Below are 26341 nucleotides of genomic sequence, written 5' to 3' on the forward strand. Positions count from 1 at the left end.
CCCCTCTCTCACACCAACTAACTTCATGTCCTCTTTCACTATATCCATAAACCTTCTCTTTTGGTTCTCTATATCTCTATGGATATAGAGAACCTTCTCTTCTCTATATCCATAAACCTTCTCTAGACCTCCTGCCTGGCAGTTTCAACCACAGCATCCTTCTACCAATATACTCACTATCCCTCCTCTGTACATGACCAAACCATCTCATTCTGGCCTCTCTGACCTTATCTCCAAAACATCTAACATGTGCTGTTCCTCTGATTGACTCATTCCTGATCCTATCCATCTTCGTCACTCCCAAAGAGAACCTCAACATCTTCATCTCTGCTACCTCCAGCTCTGCTTCCTGTCTTTTCCTCAGTGCCACTGTCTCTAGACCATACAGCAGCGCTGGTCTCACCACTGTCTTGTATATCTTTCCTTTCATTCTGGCTGATACTCTTTTATCACACACTTTTCTCCACCCATTCCAACCACCTTGAACACGTTTCTTCACCTCTTTGCCACAATCTCCACTGCTCTGGACTGTTGACCCTAAATACTTAAAATCCTCCACCTTCTTTATCTCCACTCCCTGTAGCCTCATGGTTCCACTTGGGTTCCTCTCATTCACACACATATATTCTGTCTTGCTGCGACTAACCTTCATTCCTCTCCTTTCTGCATATCTCCACCTCTCGAGCTTTTCCTCCACCTGGTCTCTGCTCTCACCACAGATCACAATGTCATCTGCAAACATCATAGTCCATGGAGATTCCTGTCTAACCTCATCTGTCAGTCTGTCCATCACCACCGCAAACAAGAAGGGACTCAGAGCCGAACCCTGATGTAGTCCCACCTCCACCTTGAACTTCTCTGTCACACCTACAGCACACCTCACCGCTGTCTCACAGTTGGCATACATGTCCTGCACCAGTCTAACATACTTCTCTGCCACTCCAGACTTCCTCATACAGTACCATAGTTCCTCTCTCGGCACTCTGTCATAGGCTTTTTCCAGATCTACAAAGGCACAATGCAGCTCCCTCTGACCTTCTTTGTATTTCTCTACCAGCATTCTTAAAGCAAATACTGCATCTGTAGTACTCTTTCTAGGCATGAAACCATACTGTTGCTCACAAATGCTGACTTCTACTCTCAGTCTAGTTTCCACTACTCTTTCTCATAACTTCATTGTATGGCTCATCAACTTTATTCCTCTATAGATACTGCAATTCTGAACATCTCCCTTATTCTTAAAAATGGGCACCATCACACTTCTTCTCCATTCCTCAGGCATCCCCTCACTCTCTAAGATCCTGTTGAATAGTCTAACTTTGACTAGTAACTTAACTTGAATAGTCTCAGAAACAAGCTCATCATGGTAAATTAAAGCATGTTTTATTGAGTATTCAGTTTTATCAAGCTTTACTTTTACTTTGTAAGTAATAATTGAGTGCAACCTCCACCAAGGCTGCTCAGGTTCATATTGGGATCACCACCAAACTCTCTATGCTGCTAAAAGTCAGTCAGTATCATCAAAAACATAACCTATTTCGATTAGGTCATAACAATAATAATAGTAGTAATACAATCTTAGTTTAAACAATGATAGTGTAGTGAAAATCTTCATTTATGGCTCTGTCTGGTTGTAAAATAATTGGAAGGGAAGGATAACTGATTTTACTGCATAGCTGTAGCTGATTGGCATGTAGATGAAAACTGTGGGAACAATATTATGTACACTCTGGATGTCCTTTGGCTTTACTTTGAATTTCAACACAACATAATTAAAATACATTTCAGTATCTCAAACCAAGGTTAAGTATGTAATGTCTTTTTTGACAGGCACATGTAAGGGCAGCGGCGTCCATTTGAAAGTGGTCCTTCAGGCGTCCCCGTTGCATAGGAACGAAAATCGTCGGCGTTAATACACAAACATCTGCTCACTTTTCTACCTGAATTAATATGTCACTGGAAAATAGATCGAATCACAACAATCTGACCGCGTGTCGTAGAAGAATAAGCAACTCGTAGACATTTAAATAAGTGATTAACTCATGCTAACACCGCTAGCTCACTGTTAGCACCCCTCGGCTCGAGCATCGATTAGAAGGTAACACCGTTTTTTAGACGATAAATGTCATCAGTGATCAGCTCTGTCACTGATTACCATCAACAGGTTTGTTCATTTTGCGACAGGTTAACCGGTGAAATGAACCATTCCAAGCCGAACTGGGCCAAGTTAACCTCAGCTAACCGATGGCAAACTAGCTCAGCAGTCGCGTGGTAGCTGCTCTCAGGAGCTCGGGGATTTATTCGGGTATTTCAGGAAAGATTTAGTTCTTATAAACACGAAAATCAAGGCAAGAAATAAAGGAAAACATGGCTGGAGACGTCGGCAGTATTCCTGAGCTGGACCAGAAGAAATATGATTCAGATGAACAAGTGAAGATCATCTGCCTGGGAGACAGTGCAGTGGGTAAATCAAAGTAAGTAGATAGATAGATAGATACTTTATTCATCTCACAGAGAAATTCACAGTACTGCAGTATTAACATATTCACAATTCATGTGATGATCATCAAGTTAAACTTACTTTTGGCTTTTTTTTAGGTTATTGAAACTCGGGCTGCAACGATTAATTGATTAGTAAATGAATCATCAACTATTTTGATAATCGGTTAACCGGCTTGAGTGTTCTTTCAATAATGAAAACAAAGTTTCAGATTTTTCAGATTTTTCAGCTTTGTAAATGTGAATAGTTTCTTTGCTCCATATAACAAAGAAGTCATTAAAACTGAGTCAGTTTGGTTTGTGGACAAAAACAAGACATTTGAGAACATAATTATTTCCAGATTTGAGAAACATTTTTCAACATTTTCTGACATTTTCAGGACCAAACAATTACTCGATTAATCGAGAAAATAATCGACAGATTAATTGGAAATAATTATGAGTTGCAGCCCTAATTTAAACACATGAGCACAGAGATAATTCTAAAAAGAAAGACGAAGAACAGGACTTTATCTATAGCCAAATAAATTTACTTTCACAGTTTAATAATTGACAACAATTCACTAACAATATACTACACAATTTATACTCTATATAGTGTCTGTATGTAATGTGTAAAATGTTTCTTCTGTTTAACACGTTTGTTTTTGTTTGTTTTCTGTCCAAAAATACATTTAATAGCACTGTTTATTTTGTCTTCAACTTAAACCAAGGAACACATCAAAATGTTCAGTTATCTCACTTTATCATGTTAATTATTGGTATGGATGAATTTCAAAATATATTATGTGACATATCATCCATCTCTAAGAGAAACAGTTCATACTGGAAGTGCAGTGGATGGTGTAAACCTGTGAACTCTCTCTCTCTCTCCTCTCTCTAGGTTGATGGAGAGGTTTCTCATGGATGAATAGTATCCTTATAATGCACTGTATATTACATCTGCAACATTAAAGAAGTTAGTAATTCACACATAAATGAATTGGTTAACTGTTTTTTTATGTGTTTTTAATGTAAAAAGTTGTCTGATTTCAGCCTCTTAAATCGCTCCATATCACATTTTCATGTGACATCACAAACTCAAGTATTTACCGATACAGACATTTTCACAAATTAAAGCTTTTAACAACAAAAGTAACTCAATATCCCATAGACGGGCCACAACATGACTCAGCTAAAATGATATATATGATGTCACCTTGTCATAGCTTATGATCAGGTTGTTAAAGATCGATTGCTTATGCCTCCGTCCAAGCAAACCATTTGCCCTGTGAAGTGCAGATCCTTAACTCTGGGCTCAGTCGTCCACAGCAGTTGTCCACATACGCTCTGACTCTCTACAAACACACGGCCACTGTAGGAAACAGGACGGTGGCGGTCGGTATGTAAATGTTTTCAGCATTTGTTAATATATAAATCTATAAATATAAATCATCTTTACAGCTTAACCTTCTTGCAAACCCACGTTTTTTTGTATATCTTTAATTTTTAAGATCATTTTGTCTGTGTTAGTGCGTATGTCATGACATTTACCACAGGTATTTATTTATTTTCTGTTATATTTTAAGATCTCTACTTTTGTTCTGATGACACGTGTAAATCAAATTGTTACATTCTTTACCTTTAGGTAGGAAGTGTCCCTGTTGTTATAGCATAAAAGCATACGCTCCATGTTGTTATGCTTTAGGTACACTGATGTGCAGGTGTTGTATTCAAATGGTAAAACCTATTCGGAAGATACTGAAAATTATTCACAGTGTTTTTATAATCAGGAGTGATGTTGATTATTATTTTTTACCATTTAATTAAGGTGAAAAAATACCTGTTGTTTAATTGCTTTTTACTTGGATTAGAGATTGTTTGCATTGAAGGTGGTGATTGTTTTTGGTAACTGTGTTATCCATTCAAAGTAAATCTTCTCATATAGAAAATATTGCATATTCTTTGTTTTATAGTATTAAAGATTGTCTAATGTGTCGAGTGTGTTGAAGCAGAAGTTGTTTAAATTTCGATTATTTGGCTTTTGATTTTGACCCACAGATTTCTGGGACACTGCAGGTCAGGAGCGCTTTCAGAGCATGCACCCGTCATACTACCACAAAGCACACGCCTGCATCATGGTGAGACAAATTATTATTATTTAACTGCATAACTATTAACTGGTTTTAAAAGATATTTCAAAAATGTAAAGATGTTTTTTTTGGTTAAAAAGTGCACAAATATGGATGAAGAGGAAACAGATTTTACTGAGGTTGCAAAAAAACAACTATGTAGTTATGTTACAAAAACGTGTTACTCAGGGGACGCGTCTTTTTGTGAACATTTTAAAGCGAAAATAATCTTAAACCTAAATCTAGAAATCATGAGGTGCTTGAAAGATGCCAGTTCACACTAGGAGTGTATGTATGTATCCATCAACGAATATCTCAATAATAGAAATTCAATACAATGAACTATAATGTGAGCGTCTTTTTTATTGCAATGAGCTACAATATTGCCTTTAATTGTGAGGAAATGAAGAGAAAAAGCAGTTACAGGTTTTATTGTTGGGGCTGATCACTGTACAATGTATGATTACATTACATTATGATGCATTCTGCTTTCATAAAACAAACGTATCTTAGCTTTAACAGTCAATAACAACACTCTACATCAGAGTTTCAAACTTACAGCCCACATGGGCTGGAGTGGCTCAGTGGTTAAGACTGGTACCCTGTGTGCTAAAGACTGGTACCCTGTGTGGTTAAGACTGGTACCCTGTGTGCTAAAGACTGGTACCCTGTGTGGTTAAGACTGGTACCCTGTGTGGTTAAGACTGGTTCCCTGTGTGGTTAAGACTGGTACCCTGTGTGGTTAAGACTGGTTCCCTGTGTGCTAAAGACTTCATGGTCACAAGTGAAAGTTCAACTCCACCCCTGACAGATTGTACTCAATTCCCTTGTAAGTCGCTTAAAAGCGTCTGCTAAATGACTGATGTAATGTAATGTAATGTAACATGTGGCCCTACACTGGCCCAAACTGACCAACACGGAATGATGTCTTTGTAATAATACTACTACTAATAATAATACATTAGATTATATTTATCACATTATTAACGTCAACATTTTATACTAGGTCACACGGTGGTGTAGTGGTTAGCACTCTCGCCTTGCAGCGAGAAGACCCGGGTTCGAGCCCCGGTTGGAACAAGGGCCTTTCTGCATGGAGTTTGCATGTTCTCCCCGTGTGTGCGTGGGTTCTCTCCGGGTTCTCCGGCTTCCTCCCACAGTCCAAAAACATGCAATGTGGGGATAGGTAAATTGAACACTCTAAATTGACCATAGGAGTGAGTGTGAGAGTGAATGGTTGTTTGTCTCTATCTGTGTGTGGCCCTGCGATGGACTGGCGAACTGTCCAGGGTGTACCCCGCCTATCGCCCGATGTAGCTGAGATTGGCACAGCACCCCCCGCGACCCTCTGCTGGAGGATAAAGTGGTAGATGATGACTGACTGACTGACATTTTATACAACTTAAATAAAATAATCGTTAGCTGCAGCTCTAAACCAGACTCCATTCCCCTGTGTTCTTACTTCCTGTCCAGGTTTTTGATGTACAAAGGAAGATCACGTATAAGAATCTGACAAACTGGTACAAGGAGCTGAGAGAGTACAGACCAGAGATACCATGCTGTGTGGTCGCCAACAAAATAGATGGTAGGTCTGTTTTTAAAAATAAAATTCATGATTAAATCATGAAGTGACGGACGAGTTGACACGTCTTCCTGGTTGGAGCACATCGTTTATTCCGTGTTTTCTTGTGTTCTTGTGTGCAGCTGATTTGAAAGTGACGCAGAGAAGCTTTAACTTTGGAAAGAAGCAAGGACTCCCGTTCTATTTTGTCTCAGCGGCTGACGGGACCAACGTAGTAAAGGTTTGACTCTCATTCTCCTACTGTTTTAAATAATATGGTGATGATAATGTGACGGGGGCCATCATCACACACACACACACACACACACAAAATTAATTAATTAATTTGAGGTTTCTAATCAGGTTTAAGCCTTAAAATGTGCGTTCCTTATTTTAAACATAAAAGGACCAGTAAATGTCCTGTAACTCTTAAAAAGCTTTTTGCCCATTTTGCCAGAATAACTGTCAACATCTGGCATTTATTTACAGTTTACGGCATGTTAAAATAGTGTGTTAATAATTTAAAATGAAGTTTTAAATTTTAATTAGAAAACACCAGATTTTGCGTGTTAAATTTGAAATTTGAACAGTATGAAACATATTTAAAGTAACATTTGTTCGAGGGCGGAGTCATCACTCCACGGCTGCGTGAAACTGCTAGGATTGTTAATTAGTTTTAACTGATCTACAGTCCGGCACTGTTCGGCTTGATTTGTGTGTCAGACGTCTCTGGAGCACAGACTCCTCCTCCACAGACTACAGTGGTGCTGTCTCTAAATACACCAGACTCCTCTGTTCAATATTGAGATTTCGCTGTTAACTGTTGGAGATTAACCCACGTTTTGTTTTATTTGTGTGTCAGTTAAGACAGTTAAAAATAAGGGATGTTCCTGCTACGGCAGTTTAGTTTTAAAATCATTGAAGAAGATCTGTGTGACAGATTGTGTCTTTACTAATGTTGAGCTCCTCAGTATCACACTGTATGACGTGACATTTCTTGTCCGTACATTCATTCATAATAAAGTTCAGTGAAAGCTCTGTCATTCGTGTGACAGTCGGTGGTTTTGTGTCCCTGCAGATGTTCAGAGAGATGATCAAACGAGCCGTGGACTACAAACAAAACCCCAGTGACTTCATGGATGAAGTCCTGCAAGAGTTGGAGGTAAACACATGAACACATGACGCTACAACAGCGAAGAAGGAAAATGTGATTTATTCTATAAAAGAACTCCACGTATGTCTGTTTATGATCTGCTCTTGGTTAGCAGTCGGGATGAACTGACATGATATTCACTATCAACTGAAATCATGATGTTTCCTCTTGATTTAATGAAGCTTAGGCTGTAAAGAGAGACGCACACCATCAATGTGAGTGAGAGATGCTGAGATCATGTGACCTATGTGGACTTATTTACCGGGAAAAAAAAAGCAAAAAATATTGGCAGATATTTATGGTTGTGCTGTCAGTATCAGACAATAAAAGGGGTACTGGGTCATCACTAACAGGATTTGTGCAGATACTTGGTTGTGGGTTAATTATCTTCAACACAATTGACTTTTAATGACTTTCTAAGCCAATGAAAAGCTCACACTAATCTTTGTCTTTTCTAAATGTAACTCTGTCCTCTTCTAGAACTTTGACCTGGAGAAGAAGGAAGATAACTCGGAGGCAGACGATGATGGACTGACAGCAGAGAGTCCAGACGTGGTCTGACAGATTTTTACACCACCTCTAAAACTCTCATCATCTCATGGATTATTTCACTTTCTCTGGAGTTTGAAGCTGCGAATAGAAACGTGCTTTTAGTCAAAATGTCAGATCTTCACAGAGTTTCTGTGATGGGACATGGACCCACCAGTATGCTGTTGTTAGTTATGTAACTGTGATGGGATTGGAGCAAGTCACTACCATCCATTATTGGCAGGGAAATTACAGATGAGGATTAGGACCACGTGTGAAAATGTGTTTGGAAACAAAATGAAAACAAAGAAAAAGACAGAATTCTGAGATTTGATTCAGAGTTATGGGTCACATGTGGCACTAATCCTCTTTTGTAGTGAAATAAACCCGCTGGAATAAATGGGAGTTTTATTTAGCTGCTATTTGACGAATGTCACTCGTTGTTTTTTGTTAAATTTACACCAACAGTAGAAAATCTGTACTAGCTGAAAAATCCCAAAGTGAATTTTATTGTTTGTTTTAGCGAGAAAACCATTTATCTTTCTAATATAATGTGAATGTGAAGCGTTGAACATGAACTCAATGTGAACGTGTGAATGAGAACTGTAGAAGCTGTTGTTATTTAGTGTTGTTGTGTTCAATGCCCAGCAGGGGGAGCCATGACAGTTTTAAACGTTGTTGGAACAAAGATCAGATGCAGTTCATGTTTTAATTATAAATTTATTACATAATATAACAAACATAGATCTCTGTGGTGGAGATATCCCAGGCAACAGCTCAGATCTTGCCTTGACCTTCACTCTCGGCCTTTCTCGGCTCTGCGACGCTTCACTGTAGGTAGTGTTTTATTTACTCGTATCTCAGCTCGGGGCTATAACTGTGTATTAAAGAGAAGTGAATTTGTTACGCTTATACTGAATAAATCCAGATTATCCTGGTCGCCTGATGCCGAGAAGGGGAAGTTCCCGTGCGTGAGGCGAGGCTGAGGCGTTGCACGGATACGTCCACCAGTTCTAAACTTCACAGTGCAAACAAGGAGAAAACCAACAATGAAAGAAAAACCCCTTTCATGATAAGTTCACTGGCTCCTGTGGGTGATCGGACACCAGTGGGTTTTTTTTTTCCCCTAAAAAGGTTATACTGCCCCCCGCCCCACCCCCACTACACTACATAAGATTGTGCTTTGTTGATTAGAAAATAAGACAAAGATAATCGTTCATATTTGACCTAATGATGTGTAAATTACGTTACACGTTGCTCATTTTGCATCTGTATGTTGTTGTTGTTGTTGTTGTTTTTTTGGTAAACTTACACGACAGTTCAAGCAGAGTCGTTGGTGTTAACCAGAGTCCAGACTCTGTTGTTGTTTGTCTGTTTGTCGGGGAAAAGTAAGTCGAGCTGCTTCAACGACCTTCATCACAGTTAAAAAACAAGCAGTTGTGATGCTTTGTCTCAGAATTGAAATAGAAATGATGTCGATGCAAAGCTCACAGATAAATACACACAGGGTATACACATACACACACACACACACACGTGTATGTGTGTATACATATAGCCTTGTTCTTCACAAAAATAATAACTGACTGTATTTCCACCTGTAGGAAACACTGAAGGAACAAATGTCTGTAGTTCTCAAGATTTCCAGGAGATGGCACCATATTATTAAGTCTAACAGCTCAAGAACGCTGTAACTAAGATAGTCCTAAAGCAAAAGACAAATATACAGTTAAAAGTTATTTTTTGGCACATTTTGCCCTCCGTGTTGTTTGTTCCTCAGCGGATCGTCACCCACACGAAAAGACTCCGAAACTGAATGTCTGAAAAAGGAAAAAGGAGTGCTGCCAGACAGAGGGAGCGCAAATATCATCTGGGAACAGGTGTAGAAAACAATCACACGCTCACGAGGTGAGCTACAGTTGTAATGCTGTATAAAACATTAACACTCATGGTTTCACACAGTGTAGGACTGGGCAATAATTCAATATAACTGTACGTAGGATGTTCTGCAGTGTTGGCATCACATTTGGGGAGTTGTAGCTGAATATCCGTGACTTATGTAGCCTTCAGTAAGCAGCAAAACTCAAAAGATGTTTAGTTTGTCCATTGTGGGCTACGGTAAAAACATGGTGATCCAAAATGGTGGCCTCAATGAGCCCACCTGGCTCCTGATATTAATATAAAAAGCTCATTCTGGGGTAAAAGGTCTGTATTTATTTAGAGCTTTTCTAGTCTTGATGACCACTCAAAGCTGCTTTACATTACATACATATATATATATATATATATATATATATATATATATATATATATATATATTATATTATTTTATCTTCGATTTCTACCAAATGAAAATAATTTCATCCAAAATGTACACACTGGACCTTTAAGGCACTGTGCAAACAAAATTGCTGCTTTGGCCCAGAATTAAAAAAGTTTCTTGTTTTCTGCTTATTCTTTAAGTTTAAACCCACAATTAAGTGGTTTCTTCAACCTACACTCAGGAGCAACCCCCAACCTTTAAAGGCCCAGTGTGTAAAAAAGTGATTAAATCATGTTCATTTAACAGACATAGAAGACAATTATACTTATTGTTTATACAGATGTATAATATATAACCACCATGTTTTTTACAGTAGCCTGCGCTGGACAAAACTTGAGTTTTAATGCTATACTATTAAGGCTGCATGTGAGGTGCAGAATTGTAGCCACATTTCACACACTGTACCTTTAACTATCTGTTATTTTATCACGACAACGGTTGATATTGTCTGATTAGAAACTCTTCGCTGTGATAATATCACGTATCGCCCAGCCCTAACGCAGTACCATGGTGTAATCTTTCTTTATTTGTCAGCCTCCTCTCAGGTCAGTCCGTCCACTTCATTGAGAGATAACGTCACTCAGTGCAAAACAATTATATTCAGTGTGCATTTCTCTGTATGAATGTGTGTGTGTGTGTGACACAGCCACTGCAGGGGGACGCTCTGATCATATTACAGTAAGGCTATAGTGGACTAACACATTTGCAGTCTCCTTGTCCTTCTCTTTACAACAACCCCACCTGAAATGGAGACAAACAGCTGTAAATGCACACTGAAGAGGAACAACCACACGGAGAGATTCGGGGGATTCCAGATGCACACATGCGCTTGAACGATGGGTGGCTGTTATGTTGTTAGCACCTTGTCACCTTGTTTTGTGCAAATCATCCCCTAGTTCATAGTTCAGAGTTCAAAAGTTCAAGAGTTCATAGAAAGAATAAAATCTGCTCACCTTTTTCACAGGTGGTTAACTATGCATATATGCCAAACATTCATATATAGATCTATATACTTCTTGTTTTTCAAAAAATTTATATGAAATCTATCATATGTACATTGCTTGTGATTTAAAAAAAAACAAAAAAAAAAGGAAATATTTGTAGTTTGTTCATTTTTACACGTTTAGAATAGACAGGATATTGGTTTTGTTTTTTTCTGTCACTCTAAAATTCAAATGAGTGAAAATTTTAAATATCATGTTCCACACGCTACAAAATCTACCCACAGTGTCTGAGGGCACAAATCAACAACAAAATAATCATTAAAAAAAAGAAAATAACCCTTAACACATAAAGTCCAAATGAGTCTGAGGACATAAATAATACTGGAGTCAGAAGAAAAAATGATTAGTGAGGTCACAGTGAGGCAGTGAGTGCTATTCCTACAACCCAGATACGTTATATTCACCACCTGCTTTTACAAATTCTTAGCAAAAAAGAAAAGGGGGAAAAAAAAGGATGTACACAACTTATCGCTTAGTTGTGGTTTCGTTTTTTTGAGGTAAAGATTACCTTGCCAGAGAAAAGCTATGGATATAATGCTTTTGTTGTTGCGTGAATATAACTCACTGTTTCTCACTGCCAGCAGAAGCTACTCATGAGCACAACTGTAGATATACTGTATTTATCTTTGTTTTTTGTTTTTTTAAAGGAACATTTTTACAACCTGGGTCTCAGTTGTAAGAATTGTGGCTGCCACTGTTATAATGATCATATTTGACTCACTAAGTGAATGTTACAAGACACTGCCACGTTGTAACATGTTGAGTTTTCTTATAAGACCTAAAATAGAGGTTTCCCATCCCCACAGCCTGATAAGCTACAGACACACGTCCACTGTCGTGTCCAGCTTGTTCAAGCCCTTGTATGACAAGTTATGTTGGAGTTGATTTGAAGACTAAAAGCATCTGCTTTATTTGAGAAATTAAAGCTACAGTGCGTAACTTTTGGTGTTGATATTATTATTATTATTATTATTCTGCCTCTGTTTGGTCTTTGTGAAGAGAAATTATGTCACATTATTTGTTTGCTGCGTCAGGCCCTGTCAATTCTATCAGAGCTGAATGAGGGAGCGTTTGTGTGTGTACAGCAGCAGAGCAGGGGTGGGACAGGGACAAGAAACATTCAGTGTGTTTACATGCGTGTTAAAAGTCCAATTATAGTCAAACTAAGACTATAATTCGGTTTTCTTAATGTCCTGTAAACAAATTAGTCTGACTAGGACGGGTCTGACAGGTACCAAACAAACAGAACCACAGCACCGTCCATCTCACCGTCCGCTGTTCACGCTTTGTTTTTCTGTGACGTAAACGTCAACAGGAAACAGATTCAATACACACTAGCTTATAGAGAGATACAGCACCACCTATGGAGGCGGAGTCAGTGCAAGTGGTCCAATTCCCTGTCTTAGTCAGACTACGGCCCTTAGCTTGATTAAACAGTGCACTTATTTATCCCATGAATCTGCTGAACAACAGCTTTTTGGGAAACTTTTCTGGGGCCTTTGTGTTTTCAGTCATTCATCTCAGTTCACTCGCTCAACATTGCACGCTGTTGCACTTCCTGTGTGCAGCGTGGGAATGTCACCAGGTGACATGAGATCTAAAACGCCGCTATACTGAGAAACAGAGAGAATCATGTGCAGCTGATTTGAATGTCGCAGGTTAATTTGGTTATATTTCAGAGTTACGCACTACAGTTTTAAAGCTTAATTTAGCCACATTTGGATTTTTGAGGTTTTCCTTCTGCTGCTCAAACAACCATCTTTCACTAGAACAGACCTTGCAGCCCAGTCTGAGAAGCACCCTCAGGAATTGCAGGGATGGAAATTTTAACTAGCCCTCGTAACACTTTATCAGACTGTGGTGGCGCTAAAATGTCCTTACAGTTAAGAAAGTAAAATGCATCGTATTTAAAGAGCCAGCAGCCTCTTCATGCTAGTGCCCCAAACTTCCATCCCTGAGTGATTTAGAGGCATGAGATGAAGAGCCCCTTTCTTATTCACCGGGTGGATGGATCAGAGAGGTTGCTGAGGTCTGTAACTGTGGCAGTAGGGATGGGTGTCATCTGGGGTCTCAGCCTCACATTATGGGATGCCCTTTAGTATGAAGGAAGACTGTAAGAAAAATAAAAAGCAAACAACAAACTCTCGCTTCAAGACCATGATGCAACTTGTCATGCTACGATTCGAGAAAGGGTGACCATAAGGAAAAATTGTACACCTATGACAAAAATTTCATTTCCATATCTATATACTTTTTTTCTTTCAAATATATATATTTATATATATGTATATAATTGGTAGAAATGAGTAAACTATTGGTGGAATAAATTTAAAGATCTCGCTCTGCCTTCTATACTAAAAACCAAAAAACAGGCAAAGATTCATTTATTACATTTCCTCTTTGCAACATTGTCTTTTCTTCTGAAAGCTATATTTAGATACATTTATATATTATATTATATAATACCTATATATAATATTCCCTTTGGAAAACCAAAAAAAAAAAGAAAAAAGTTTTTTTGATTAAGAAAAAAGCCACGAGTGTTGGTTAAACATTCTCCAAATATAATAGACAGCACAGTCTGGGTACCAGGGTGGAGGAGTTTTCTCCCGTGGTTTACTGTGTGGAGCTCCACCTTAAGTCTTCGGTTTAAAAACAACAGCAGGAACAGAGAAGATGTGTCTCTTCAGCGCCGTGTCGGCATGATCCTCTCTGTCCTGTGTTCATCACTGGTGATCTCTGTATAAATAATATGAAAGGCAACTGAGCTTTCTGTTTGGAACCAACAAAAAAAGAGTCTTCCTTCTCCTCCTTTACTCAAACTGCAAAAGGCTTTCATAGGCCCAAAGAGATGGCGGGACAGAGGTAGAGAAGGAGAGGAGGGAACAGTGTGGGTGTTACTGAGGCAAATGCAGATCAAACTGGATGGATGAAATGTTTCAGTGGAGCTCAGGTGAGTCTCCTCGGCAAAGAAAGTCCATTTTGATCTAACTGAAAGGTGGGTAGACACTCCGGGCTGAGCAGAGGGGGGCGGACATATCCACTCATCCTCTTCAGAGCAGTGTCAGGTGCACGGTTTGAATGCAGAACAGGAGGGAAAAGTGTCGCTAGGAACCAAATGTAGACATTAGTGATGCAGCAGGAGTAAAAGAGGAGCGGTAATTATCTTTTCTTGTTCTTTCTTATATCTTCCACCTCCTTTCCCGATGTTTCTTTCTAACTGTTGCTCTGTTTGTAGGCGGGGGTCAGCTCTCCAGCAGCTGCTTTAGTGCTCGTTCAATGTTCATGCGATGTCCGACTCGTGTCACTCCCAGTTCTGCAAAGTCTTCCTTGGTCAGAGCCGGGAGGTGAGAGCCTTCGATCTCATGTTCCTGGAACCCTGCTCTGTGCTCCCCCAGGTTGATGCTCTCCAGCCAGTCTCCCACGTCGTACTTATTCCAGAGGTGAAGGGGTTTTTGGTGGAAGGGCCGCAGGGCTAAGAGTGGCGACCCCAAGCCTGGTGAGTGGGAGGGTGACGGGGAAGGGGAGCGAGAGCGGGAGCGGGCGCTGGAGCTCCTCATTACGAAGCGCACCTCTTTAGGCTCCTGGGGTAAACTGAGGCTGGAGGATTTGAGGATGGTCTGTGGTGGTGTAGTCGGTGACGGAGGAAGGCCATAGCCTGAATAACGCCCGAGAGGATCGCCCCGATCGGGAGATCCTGAGCCTGGACTGGGGGTGCGTCGGGTGACGGGGTAACGGCTGCCTGGGCGGATGGTGAATGTGGTGCCGTAACTTCTTTGAGAAATGGTGTGGAGCTCGCCTAGGCTGCTGAAAAGTCTGCAGAAGACAGAGACAGAGTTTGAGGAACGACAACCGAGGAGCTACAAGTGGACAAAGTGAAAATGAAGAAGAAGGAGGAATCAAAAAGGGAAGCTTTTACACTGAGTATCGGTTATTGTTAAGTTGGAATTATTGTAGGCTTGAGGTTACTGACTGTTAGAAAGACCAAGCTTGTATCACATCACAGCAACACCAAAGCAGCAAGAACCAGAAGCACCAGTCACTGCTGGTAGCAATGTGAGTTTCTGAGAAGCTTTGGTTAAAAACACTCAGGTGAGTCATCGGCTGTAAGCTCCATGTAGTTCCTGTAGCACCAAACAGCTGGAATCAGTTTTTTTAAGCCCATTTCAGAAGTAATATGTATCTATACTGAAGTCTAATCCACACAAAAGAAGAAGAACTTTCCCTATACGATCTTTTTCTGATTTGTTCATTTCTGTAAACACAGCATTGTTTCATTCATATGAAACGCTCCCCAAAAAGACTCAAACCACTGTCGTATACATGCCCGGCCTGCACGTGGCTCTGTAACATTCCTACAGAAACGTATAAGGTAGAAGACGAGGTGGAGCATGCACACAAAACCTGTGTGCGTGCTCCGAACACATGAAGGAAAATGATGGGCTACGACGTCATTGTTTCGTTAGTTCAACTGTTGGAACTGAAGCTGAAAGCTGAAAGTGTTAGCAGAGCTTTGAGTTGCGTCACTGCTGATAAGAACCGATCATGAAAATGCATCGTTTTCTAAAGATCCCTGTTTTCGCTCGTCCACACTCAGCAGGCATATTCAGAGCCACATTAATGCATTTTAAAACAAAAAAGGAATAGTGTGGATGTGGCCTGAGGGACCACTGGGTCATCTGTTGACCTATTACTGTACATATGTATATATATATACTGTATACACATATACTATATATACACATATGATCATAACATCTCAAAATACAAGGAAATTAAAGGCAATATTTGAGCAAGAAGCGACATTTTGTGACATACAATATAAACATGCACACACACTACACACAATCCTTGTACACATATACACAGACACAGTAAATAAATCTGATGAGAGTAGAATTTCACTTCTGTTTCCAGCTTTGTTTATGCTTGTTAAAAAGATTTAAAGTGCAAAAAGAAAACAGAGATACTTTCCAGAACTTTCCTAAATGGAATTGCACTAATGCTGATTTACCATGGAAGTGCAGCTGACGCTCATCTCATTACTTTTGTCTAGAGCGAGGAGAATCTCACTGACCGACCGACCGACCGACCAACCCAGCCTCACCACCCACAGCAACACGTCAACTAATGTAAATGGAATCTGATGCAGCAACAGTCACTCCATGTTCTGCTTTGGAGACTCTGGTTCATCTGTTGCTCCACACCTAATTGTCTATTTTTTTTAATATAATAAAATTATAAGTCAATAAGAGTGGCTGATTAGTCTTATTGTTGAGCTAATGGAGGAAAGAACGGGCTGAACTGAGAGTTTTATGTTAGAGATTTAGGCTGATGTGCGATATTTCTAGTTTGGTGTGAGCAGCAAAAGAGAAAAGAGAGGCTTAAAAAGTTGGTGCAATGGTATCAGTTTTATTCATGCATGTTAGCAAGTGACTCAAAGACAGATATGCCTCATGTTTGTTTTTTTTCTAAATTGTGTAAGATTTGGACTACGGTGTGTGATGACAGGTAGGGAGGAAGGAAGGCAGTGCACAGGTCGAAAAAAAACCCCCAAAATGATAAGAGTACGAGAGAGCCGACGGATATGAGATGAGCTCCATGCGCACTTACACAGTCGTCCTGCCCTCCTGGGCGCACAGTCAGTTCTAGACCAATCAGATCAGAGCAGCAGGGCGGAGCATGCAAGGTGAGCAGAGAGAGAGAGAGCAATGGGAGAGAATGTTAGCATCACTCCATGAGACGTGGCCTTCCTACCAGACGTCAGCCAACTCTGCTACCTGTGACGTGTGACTGTGTATGTGCACAAGAGTGAGTGTGTGTGTGCATGTGTGCGCACAGTGTGTATTTATGTCACTCTGTGTGCGTGTGTGTGTGTGTGCTGGTGATGCTAATGTGCTAGACAGCAGAGTGGGCTTCAGTACTGGAAGGTCTGACAAGTGAGAGCTACATGAGAGAGAAATGAGCACACTATTCACATATCAAACACTGCACAAACAAAGAAAAACAAACACACACACACACACACACAAATATGCCAAGAAAGGAAGGGCACATGTCCTTTAAAGTTTGCACTTTCAAATAATCTGGACTTAAACTATTGTTATATGTAAAGGAATGCTGCATCAACTTGCATTTAGCTTTGTATTACTAGAATAGGGCTAGTAGTTTTTGAAAAATTGTGCTTCCTAACACCAAGTGTAACAAAAAAAAGAATGAAGATATTTCTCAGGGGAAACTGAGGTTGGGCAGCACAATTTTTCAAAAATACTAGCCCTATTCTAAAAGTACAAAGCAAAATGCAAATCGTTGCAGTATTCCTTTAAAGTACCATTTACACTTTGCAATTGAATGTGCTGCTCTTCAGTGTATGCATGCTGTCCCCATGTGTGTGTGTATTGACCTCTTCTGGTAAACATGGACTTTTTTGGGTCCATTAGTAAAAACTAAAAATGAAGCAGAACCTCATTTCTGAGGAACTGGTTAAGATTAGGGTTAGGATGTGACTTGAAACACAGTTTTGGTTAGGTTGTGAAAAAGAATGGAGGTCAATGCAAGAATAGCTGCTGTGTGTGTGTGTGTGTGTTAAGTAACACAAAGGGCAACAGAGTCTACTGGGATTTAGAGCGATTTTAGTAACCTACAGTATTCAATAAGCAAGACAGTCAGGGACCATGGCCATCCTCAACACAACCACTGAAAAACAAAACAAAGTTATGCAAATTACATAAACAGAGAGCAACAGAAAACCAAAGTGAAACTGAAAAAAAACAACAACAAAAACACAGGTTCCGAAACCACCCGGAGCTATGAGACACAGCAGGTGATGGAGGTGGAGACAAGAGAGACAGAAATACAGCAGCAGCAGCAGCATGTGTGGTTTCTGTGTGGACTTTAAATGGACGACAACATGCATGGAGTGAGTGAAGGAAGAGCATTATAATGGTGCCGAGAACGTGAGAGAGACAATGGTGTGTGTGGCTGAGGGTAATCAGCGGCGAGAATGAATGATGGAACCATTTCTGAAAAGGGTTAGTCCAATCAGAAGTGTGTCACATGACATGTCGTATGGAGGATATAATGGCCACCGTTTCCATCCAGAGATCATGATGCTGTTAGTTAAAATCCATGATAAATGGCTGAATTTAGCGCAGTATCACATCGTGACTGCACGTATTTCCTTTGTGGTCACCTAAGCAGTGCATGGGCTCAAAGAAACATGCCATACAAAGACAAAATAAGCTTACATGGTTGTTCCTGAGCTCAAAACACTGCTGCATTAATGAAGGCCCTGGAGTAAACACTGACTCCAAAATGTCCAGAGGCAACAAGATGTAGCCGCAGTCTTGTTCTACATGGGTGTAGCCATGTTAAGATAAACAATAATGGATACAAAGTTTTGCAAGTGCTAAGTGTTAGAAGGAAAGGCTACTTATTTGTTCTGGTAATCAAACTTCTTCTAAGATTGCTCTGTCAGCAATTATGATGAAAGCTAAGCAGAAACACACGTGAGTGAAGTTTGTCAAGTTTGTTCTGTCTTATATATTCTATATTCTATATAACGTCATCTCAATAAGCAGTGAAGAGTATGAATGCAGAGTTGTCCAGTGTCATCATTCACAGAGATAAAGACAAGCTGCACTGCATCTGAACAGCGCCTACAATCTCCTGAGCCCTTTTCTCATTCTGATACAGATAAATCCAAACACTCTTGACTTCAATATTTTAAAGTTCTGTATAGACAGCATTCATTAATTTAACTCCCAACCAGCCAATACAGAAAAACACAGCATAACTACAACATGATATTGTGTCTAAACATTGTGTCTAATGCTTGCAACAGAGTTTTAAAGAGGTAAGGATTTATTTATCTTCTCATCCTGAACATGGCTTTTAATGCCTCCGTCATGTGTGGATGGTTCTAACACGACACACCATTATAGTTCAGTCCTGTTCAAATACGTCTGAGAATACATCTTTAAATCTTTGACGTTATCACTGATATACATGTTACTGTGGCATGGGGGACGACATTTTTATCAGTGATGGTTGCAAAGAGCTGTGGATGTATTTATGTGTTATTTGAACAAGGACTCAGGAAAAAAGTCAAGGAAAAGCTGTAAACGCCCGCTTCATACTTTCCACATCACAGTTGGGGTCTGTGTGGATGCATGTGTCTACTGTCCAGTAAATCAAGAGGATGTATCCATGGATACTTGAGGTTATGATGGCCTCAGTGGTCAAAGGACATACAAGTACAAGTACCGTATTTTACGGACTATAAGTTGCACTTTTTTATTAGTTTGGCTGGCCATGCGACCTATATTTAGAAGCGACTTACAAAAATATACGCTATGTCATCTATGACCACAAGAGGGCACCGTCCACACTTGTGACAATTGAGCACTGCTACTGCACCACCGAAAAAATGACATGACTAAAGCGTAAAGACAGAGAGAACACGGGTAAAATGCCACCAAAAAGAAAACGCTATACTGCAGATTTTAAATGCAAATTATAAAGCATGCAGCCGAAAAACGGTAATCGAGCAGCAGAAAGAAAGTTTGGAGTGAGTGAAAAATAAAGCAGAGGTAACTCTTACTTCTACGAAAAAAATCAAAGAAGGCTAATCATGGGCTGAAGTCCACAAATGGGTTCTTGAACAGAAGCTTGTTTTTTTTCTCTTTGTGACGTATTTTTTGACGGATGCGACTAATACTCTAGTGCGACATATAGTCCGAAAAATGCGGTAAACTCTTTATGAGCATTTGCTGAAAAGGACCAGCGCCAGACTGATGTGAAACCTTGTTCAGGTATAAACAGAACCGTGGCCATGTACACACATGCGGAAATGAAAAGCTGCTCTCTGTGGACAGTGAATGTGGAAAGTATGACACAGGCCTGAGGGCAGTTACTAGCAGGGTCATAGGTTAGAACCTGAACAGTGAATAGTGTGTTTGGCATAAGGAGAGTGGCTCTAAGCTTTGTTACCTTGTTTGCACCTTCAGTTTAACTACTACTACTACACACACACACACACACACACTGTTACTCTGACTTACTGACTACTACTGTATGTACTTTAAAATGCACAATACAGGAGGCCAACCTGTAGCTATGGCAACAAGAAGCAAATTTGAATGTTGGTGCAGAGCCATTAATTGTAATAACATTGTAACTTGGTAACTGTAACCAAAAGCTTTATTATGTTTTTTTTTATTTTCAAAAGATTCAGAAATGATCACGTGGTGCAAACAAGGTAATAATAAAAAAAAAAAAATAGAACTCATGGAACAAAAGGGACAGAGGGGTTGTTTCATTCAATGGGATTAGTTGATAGGTCGGTTAAGAAGAATGTATTTGAAAGTCGTGGTTTACCCTATGGTCTATACACGTGAGGTTTACTCTCGCCAGTGTCCTCACATCTGCAGGAATATAAACAACTTCATTGAATTTTCAGGTAAGGTGTGGAAAAAAAAGAAACCCACAGAAAACATAGACATAAAGCACCTGCGTGTGCTTCAGATATCCTGTGTTCGTCTTTGACAACATTGTTTCTACGCTTACTGTACATTGTCAGGGAAGCTGCTGATCCAATTATCTCCAAGCATTACAGAAAACAAGTGATTAAAGGTCCAGTGTGTAACACTTAGAATGGTTTATTGGCACAAATTGAATATCCTACACGTTTGTAAAAGTGTATAATAGTGTATATATAAAATAATTACTTTAAAACAAGAGTCATGCTTTATTGTGGCCACCATCTTGCACAACCATGTCTCTACGGCAGCCAGAAAAGACACCAGCATTTCGGGTTTTGAAGCAAAAGCAAACAAAGATGAATGGCTCCACCCAAATAAAGCCAAAAAGCAAGGAGGAAAGGACGGAGGAAGTTCCCTTACTCAGTTGGGAAAGAGAGGAGTGAGCAAAGGCGTTGTGATCTGCAGTCTCACCATTAGATGTAGTGTGTAAATTCTTACACACTGGACCTTTAAATAAAGATCAATTTGCATATTTTTAAAATGTAGTCAAACTACATCATGTACAGAAAGACATTTTAAAGCGACTCTAGGCATTTCCCCTGTCAGAGAGATTCTATAGGACTTCAGACTGAAATAGATAATATATATTGAACTGTAATAAGATTTGTTTGCCTTTAAATAACATATGGAAGCCTCGCATCCAAAGGGCTTACTTACATAAGGTAATGAAAAAGGAATGTAATTAACCTTTTTTTCCCAGAGGCAGGTCACTGGAGTTGCCTTTGCCTTTGTTGTATGTACGAGAACGAATCAGAGTGATCTGTCGCTCAGAAGGACAGTTTTGGTCTTACCTAGCACCTGTCACAGGTGACTTCCTCCCTGGGTCAAGTGATGCCCCCAGTGGTTCTTCTCCCAGTGACCTAGTGTCTTTATTTAGCTGCTGCAGTCGTGAACTCAGCTCCCCCATTACAGACGGTTTTGTTCCCTCATCTGCACCCAGCCCCAGTCCAAGCCCACCGAGATTGCCCAAACTCCCGATACCTAGCCCCACTCCTGGCCCGCGGGGCTCCACTGGGTCCCCCCACAGCTTGGACCTCCGCTGGAAGAGGTAGCGCGGCTTGGTGGGAGCAAGTCCAGTCACAGAGGCTGAACCACCTGAGGGGAGCCCGGGTCCTCCGCCTGCAGCAGCAGCAAGAGCAGCAGCCTGTTGCTGTGATAGCAGCTCACTATCAGAGCTCTGCTTCAGCAGAGGGTCCCTGAAGGTGACAGGGCCTTTACTGCCTCCTATCTGGGACTTGAGGCGGGGCTTAGGAGGCACTGGCGGCTTGTCAAGCACAAAAGTCTGCCCGTCGGCATAGGAGGTGTGCGTGGTGTGTGTGTCGGCGGGCTCGCCGCTTTCTGAGGACAACGTGGACATGCTGGAGACTGTGGAGACGGTGCTGGTGGTCTCGAGGTGGTGGTCTCGCTCTCTGTCACTGGAGCTGCGCGTGTCAGCCTCCTCCACACCTGAATCAGCTGCAGAGCCAGACTCGCCCACTGGTGGGGGCTCCAGAGGGTCAGAGGGCTTCCCTGAGACAGCTGTTGCACTGGGGTGGGGTGAGGGCTGGGTAGGCTGAAACTGTGTGGGGGTCACCGTTGGGGTGGTGGGAGTTTGGGATGTTGCTGTTGTCGGGGTTGTGGGAGAGGTGGTGGGTTTAGTTGGGGACACCAGCATCTTTTGTGCCTGTGCGAGCAGCCCATTAGCAAACTCATCCGGTGGTGGTACCACTCCAATCTTGCGTAGTTCCTCTCTTGTTTCCTCATCACTCGATGACAACATTGCAGGGGGCAGGGTCACCGTGTATGGATCTACATCCTCCTCTGAGCTTCCCTGAGCCAGACTCTTCTCTTGCGCTGGACTGGCAGGATGCTGAGTTTGAGGCTGGGCCTTGGGTTGGGAGACTGTGGGACTAGGGGATTTAGCCCGTGGACTTGGAGATTTGCTTGGCTCTGCGGATGCCGAGGCAGGGATCTGCTCCAGTTCTGCACCTATCCCACCACTCTGGCCATTACTGGTAGCATGGACCATGATTAGTCCCGCTGTCTTCTGCTGTGATGTATCCATAATACTGATTAACATGCTTTTCTTATCCTCTAGCCTCTTCTCCTCCTTCCTCTCCTCTACTCTGGCCTCCATCTCCTGTCGGAATGAAACAGGTGACGTTAATGTAGTCCACTGGGTTTTGGTTGGCTGGGGAACTAAAACTGAGGCTGGGGAGGATCCTAGTCCATACCCTGCTGCCTTGGTGCTTTTAGGTGAGAAAGGGGGAGGTGTGGATGCCCTTTCATGTGGAGACTCTTTGGTCTGAGTGTCAATGAATATTATGCCCTGGCCTGCCCGCTCCTGTTTAGTCCTAGGCTCTGGGCTGCTAGCTGGGGACTGGGAGGTCAGTGCCCTCTCCCTTGCGGCCAGCGCAAGAGCCAGCGGCGAGTTGGGGTCCAGGGGTTTTCCTGTGAGTGGATGGATGAAGGTTGTCCCACTGGGCGAGGGGCTCAGGGCCAAGGCAGGGGGAGGCAGCTGTCCGAGCTCTCGAGTGAGCATTCGTTCATCGATGGAGTGAGACTGAGTGAGAGAGGGTGCGTCAGAGCTGGTGGTTGACGCCCCCTCCATGGTCCCAACAGAAAGGAAGACTGTGGATTTCCTCCGTTCTTCTAGGCGGCGCTCGCGGTCTTTCACTGCTCCGGCGATGGCGGCAGCAAAGGGGCCCTTACCCTGAAACAGCATCTCTCCCTGGGCATGCAAGCGCTCTCGCTCTGCCATCAGCTGCTGCTGGTAGTAGTCCACACGGCTGGTGTGTGTGTGCCCATGGGTGTGTGGGTGTCGTCCTGAGGGTGAGCTCTCTCGGGAGTGGGCAGCAGCTAAGGCCAAACAGGCTTTTTCTTGTGCATCTTCCACCTGTGGAAAGATAAACAAAAACAAAACAACCAAACATATCAAGATGTCATAGAGTCTCTCTATGTAAATGTTATGTTGAATAATCCAAAACAATGCTGCACTATAGACATAAAATTATACAATCTCTGAGCTGATTTCTTATTTTTAATGGAATGGTTGGACAATAATGTTGGTAAGAATATGGTATAATATTAGAGGCTAATGTGAATAGGGACTGTGAACCACTGAATGTTTGTTAAAGATATATATATATATATATATATATATATATATATATATATACAGTATATACATATATATATGTAAATATATCTATACACACATACAGTATATATACAGTCGGGGGGAAAACAACCCAAATGTGATTGAAACACCAAACAGGCTTTTGTTTGTATATATATATATATATATATGTATATATATATATATATACACATTTTTTTTATAATGTAATTTAATACACACCACACACAACAACGGAATGTCTTATTATTACTTTTACAAAAAAATACTGCTAGCAAAAATATTTAGTTAAATTGTGTATAAACACATGACATTAAGTGGTGGGCCGCATGTAATCGATTTGGGGGGCATATATGGCCCACGGGTCGCCAGTTTGACACCACTATTAACCCTTAATACGTTGCTGTTGGTGTGGTCTTGTATATGTGCTTTAACACCAAAGGTGTCTGTGACTTCATGATGTATTTTGTCTGCATAGACCCACATGATTTGTTACTGTTGTGTTTTGGTTTCTTCTTACATACTTTATTTATTTCTTTATTTATTTATTGTGTGTGTGAACATGCCCTGGGGATAGGAATAATGGGCAGACAGGTGTGACTGCATGCATTATGTACGGTCTCTAAAAAGAGAAATAATTCCAAACATGCAATTTACCTGTAGTTGTTTCACCAGGGGACTTTTTTTCCTCTGGGGCTTGGTAGGTGTGTATAATCCAATACTGAACTGACCCACATTAGCATACGGGTTGTCAATGACCCGCCCCTTCCTCTTGATGCGCTCAGGTGGTGTAGCAGCAGATGGTCGAGGGATTTCTGTAGGTTCTACAGGTAGATGTGAAGAATCCTGGAGGATAATCATGGAGCGAGCTTTCTTCTGTCTCTCGATGTGTGTGGCCTGCCGCTGAGCGGCCTCGTACGGCAGGTCCAGGGAGGACGGCTTGAAGCTGGAGCGGCCTCCAGGCTCGTGGCCTTGACTCTGGGTCCTGGATGGGGGAGGAGGGGGGCAAAAGGCCGGGGGTGGACCAGTGTCTAGGTAGTACGGGGGCGGAGGAGGCGCCGTTTGCGGAGGTGGGGGGATGGGATGGGGCTGCGAGTGGTCTCGGAGGCTGTCCGTCATAGAGGAACTGCGGGGAAAGCGGTGCTCGCCTGCGAGCGCAGACAGCCGATCCTCCTCAGTGGCACCTGATGAGGAGGGGAAGCACAGATGATCTGGTGATGCAGCGTAAGCTCGTGGAAAAGGACCATTTCACACCAGCACGTCAGGTGAATAACTTCATGAAAGTTGCACTTGAATGAATCCATCCAAGTTAATGTCAGTTGTCTTAAAAGAGCTATACAATACTTGTATTTGATGTATTTCACATCAGCTGAGTGTACTTACAGAAAACAGTGTTCAAAAAAGAAAGACAGGTTTGAGACTGAATGTGTATATCTACGATCAAAGCAGGCTGTGTGCTTGAACATCTGCTCTGCAAAGCTGTTTCTGTGAACACATTTGTACATCCTGAACATGTATAGTATACATCGGGACGTATATTAACTGTTAATGTGTATTTTTCTGTCACTGGCCACAAATTCAATTCATTATAATGCTGATCCACCTTCTGTGTCTTCTTTTTGACTGCAAGTCACAAAAGTGGTGCTTTCTGATTCTTTTCTATATGTTAAAGTATTGTAAACATACTTTACATAAGATACACTATCATTCACCTTATTTGAATATGTACAGGATGGGTGATTGTTTTACCAAAAGACTTGGTCCTGGACATTCCCTTTGGTAGCAGAATGTGACCGCGCTCAACGCCCGTGTGAAGACCTCCATGTAGAGTCATCCCTTGTCTCTCAAACAGTGACTATCATACACGGAAGAAATGAAAATAAGACACTTATGAGACCATCAAGATCAAAGCAGCAACAATCAAATCCACAAATACATGAGGTCAGTGCTGTTTTTGTGTGCTGAGAGTAGGTGCACTCACACTGATCTCTGCTGGTGTTATTCTCCTGCTGGTAGGCCGCTGCTTGACAGTAGCCGCTCTGTAATCCGCCTCCGAGGGCTGAGAACGTAACATGGACTCCTGGGACGCCAACATCTCATCTAGTCTCTCTGTTGAGAAGGAAATAAGCTTTAAATAAGAATTAAACACTGAGACCCAAGTCCAGGAGAAAGGGCCATCATTTGTGACACAGGTGACTCATGCAGTGTTGTGATTAAAATTGTAGCTAATGCATAGGTAAGCATATTGCTGCAATGCCAGAACAATGAAAATGAACCAGTATCACACAATAATCTAAACAATTTCAGATTAAAGCAAGATGATATTATGACATAGAACCTTATCGTGTTATGACAAAAACTATAATTGATCTCTTTATCTCTGCCAAGGACATTACGTTTTCTGTTCTTGGATGTCCCCTTGACCCAGTGGAGGTGGTGGGAGAGAGGAGAATGACTACCAAGTTATCATCTCTGATGGACAATCTCTCCCACCCCCTGCAC

The 26341-nt window shown here is 41.4% G+C and overlaps 2 protein-coding genes across 12 annotated transcripts in view; one reads left to right on the plus strand and one right to left on the minus strand.

Moving 5' to 3' along the window:
* Positions 1 to 1860: 1860 nt before the first annotated feature.
* On the plus strand, positions 1861 to 9240 carry rabl2 (RAB, member of RAS oncogene family-like 2). Its single transcript, XM_058646605.1, has 8 exons — positions 1861 to 2474; positions 3383 to 3412; positions 3801 to 3880; positions 4540 to 4619; positions 6084 to 6195; positions 6315 to 6412; positions 7250 to 7333; positions 7805 to 9240. Exons 1-8 carry the CDS (start codon positions 2368 to 2370, stop codon positions 7883 to 7885), a joined length of 672 nt encoding a protein of 223 aa, XP_058502588.1. The 5' UTR covers positions 1861 to 2367; the 3' UTR covers positions 7886 to 9240.
* A 931-nt stretch (positions 9241 to 10171) lies between these two features.
* The window catches only part of shank3a (SH3 and multiple ankyrin repeat domains 3a), a 206439-nt gene continuing 190269 nt past the window's right edge, over positions 10172 to 26341 (minus strand). For 6 of the 11 annotated variants that reach the window (XM_058645436.1, XM_058645437.1, XM_058645435.1 and 3 more), the window contains 5 exons: positions 25821 to 25948; positions 25589 to 25694; positions 24497 to 25023; positions 21513 to 23596; positions 10172 to 14995 (listed from right to left, as the gene is read on the minus strand). In XM_058645436.1, coding sequence (XP_058501419.1) covers positions 14425 to 14995; positions 21513 to 23596; positions 24497 to 25023; positions 25589 to 25694; positions 25821 to 25948 — 3416 coding nt within the window. In that variant the 3' untranslated portion in view covers positions 10172 to 14424. Of the gene's footprint in view, positions 14996 to 16792; positions 16828 to 17823; positions 17876 to 20557; positions 20605 to 21512; positions 23597 to 24496; positions 25024 to 25588; positions 25695 to 25820; positions 25949 to 26341 lie in introns of those variants that run through there. The other 5 variants (XR_009241848.1, XM_058645438.1, XR_009241847.1 and 2 more) reach the window with 5 other exon arrangements.

The sequence above is a fragment of the Solea solea genome, chromosome 12, assembly GCF_958295425.1.
Source record: "Solea solea chromosome 12, fSolSol10.1, whole genome shotgun sequence".
Classification (NCBI taxonomy): domain Eukaryota; kingdom Metazoa; phylum Chordata; class Actinopteri; order Pleuronectiformes; family Soleidae; genus Solea; species Solea solea.

Coding starts and splice junctions, on each gene's coding strand:
- rabl2 (XM_058646605.1), top strand. CDS start 2,368: ATGGCTGGAGACGTCGGCAGTATTCCTGAGCTGGACCAGAAGAAATAT. Junction 2,475..3,382: donor AGTGCAGTGGGTAAATCAAA/GTAAGTAGATAG, acceptor TCCTCTCTCTAG/GTTGATGGAGAGGTTTCTCA. Junction 6,196..6,314: donor GGTCGCCAACAAAATAGATG/GTAGGTCTGTTT, acceptor TCTTGTGTGCAG/CTGATTTGAAAGTGACGCAG.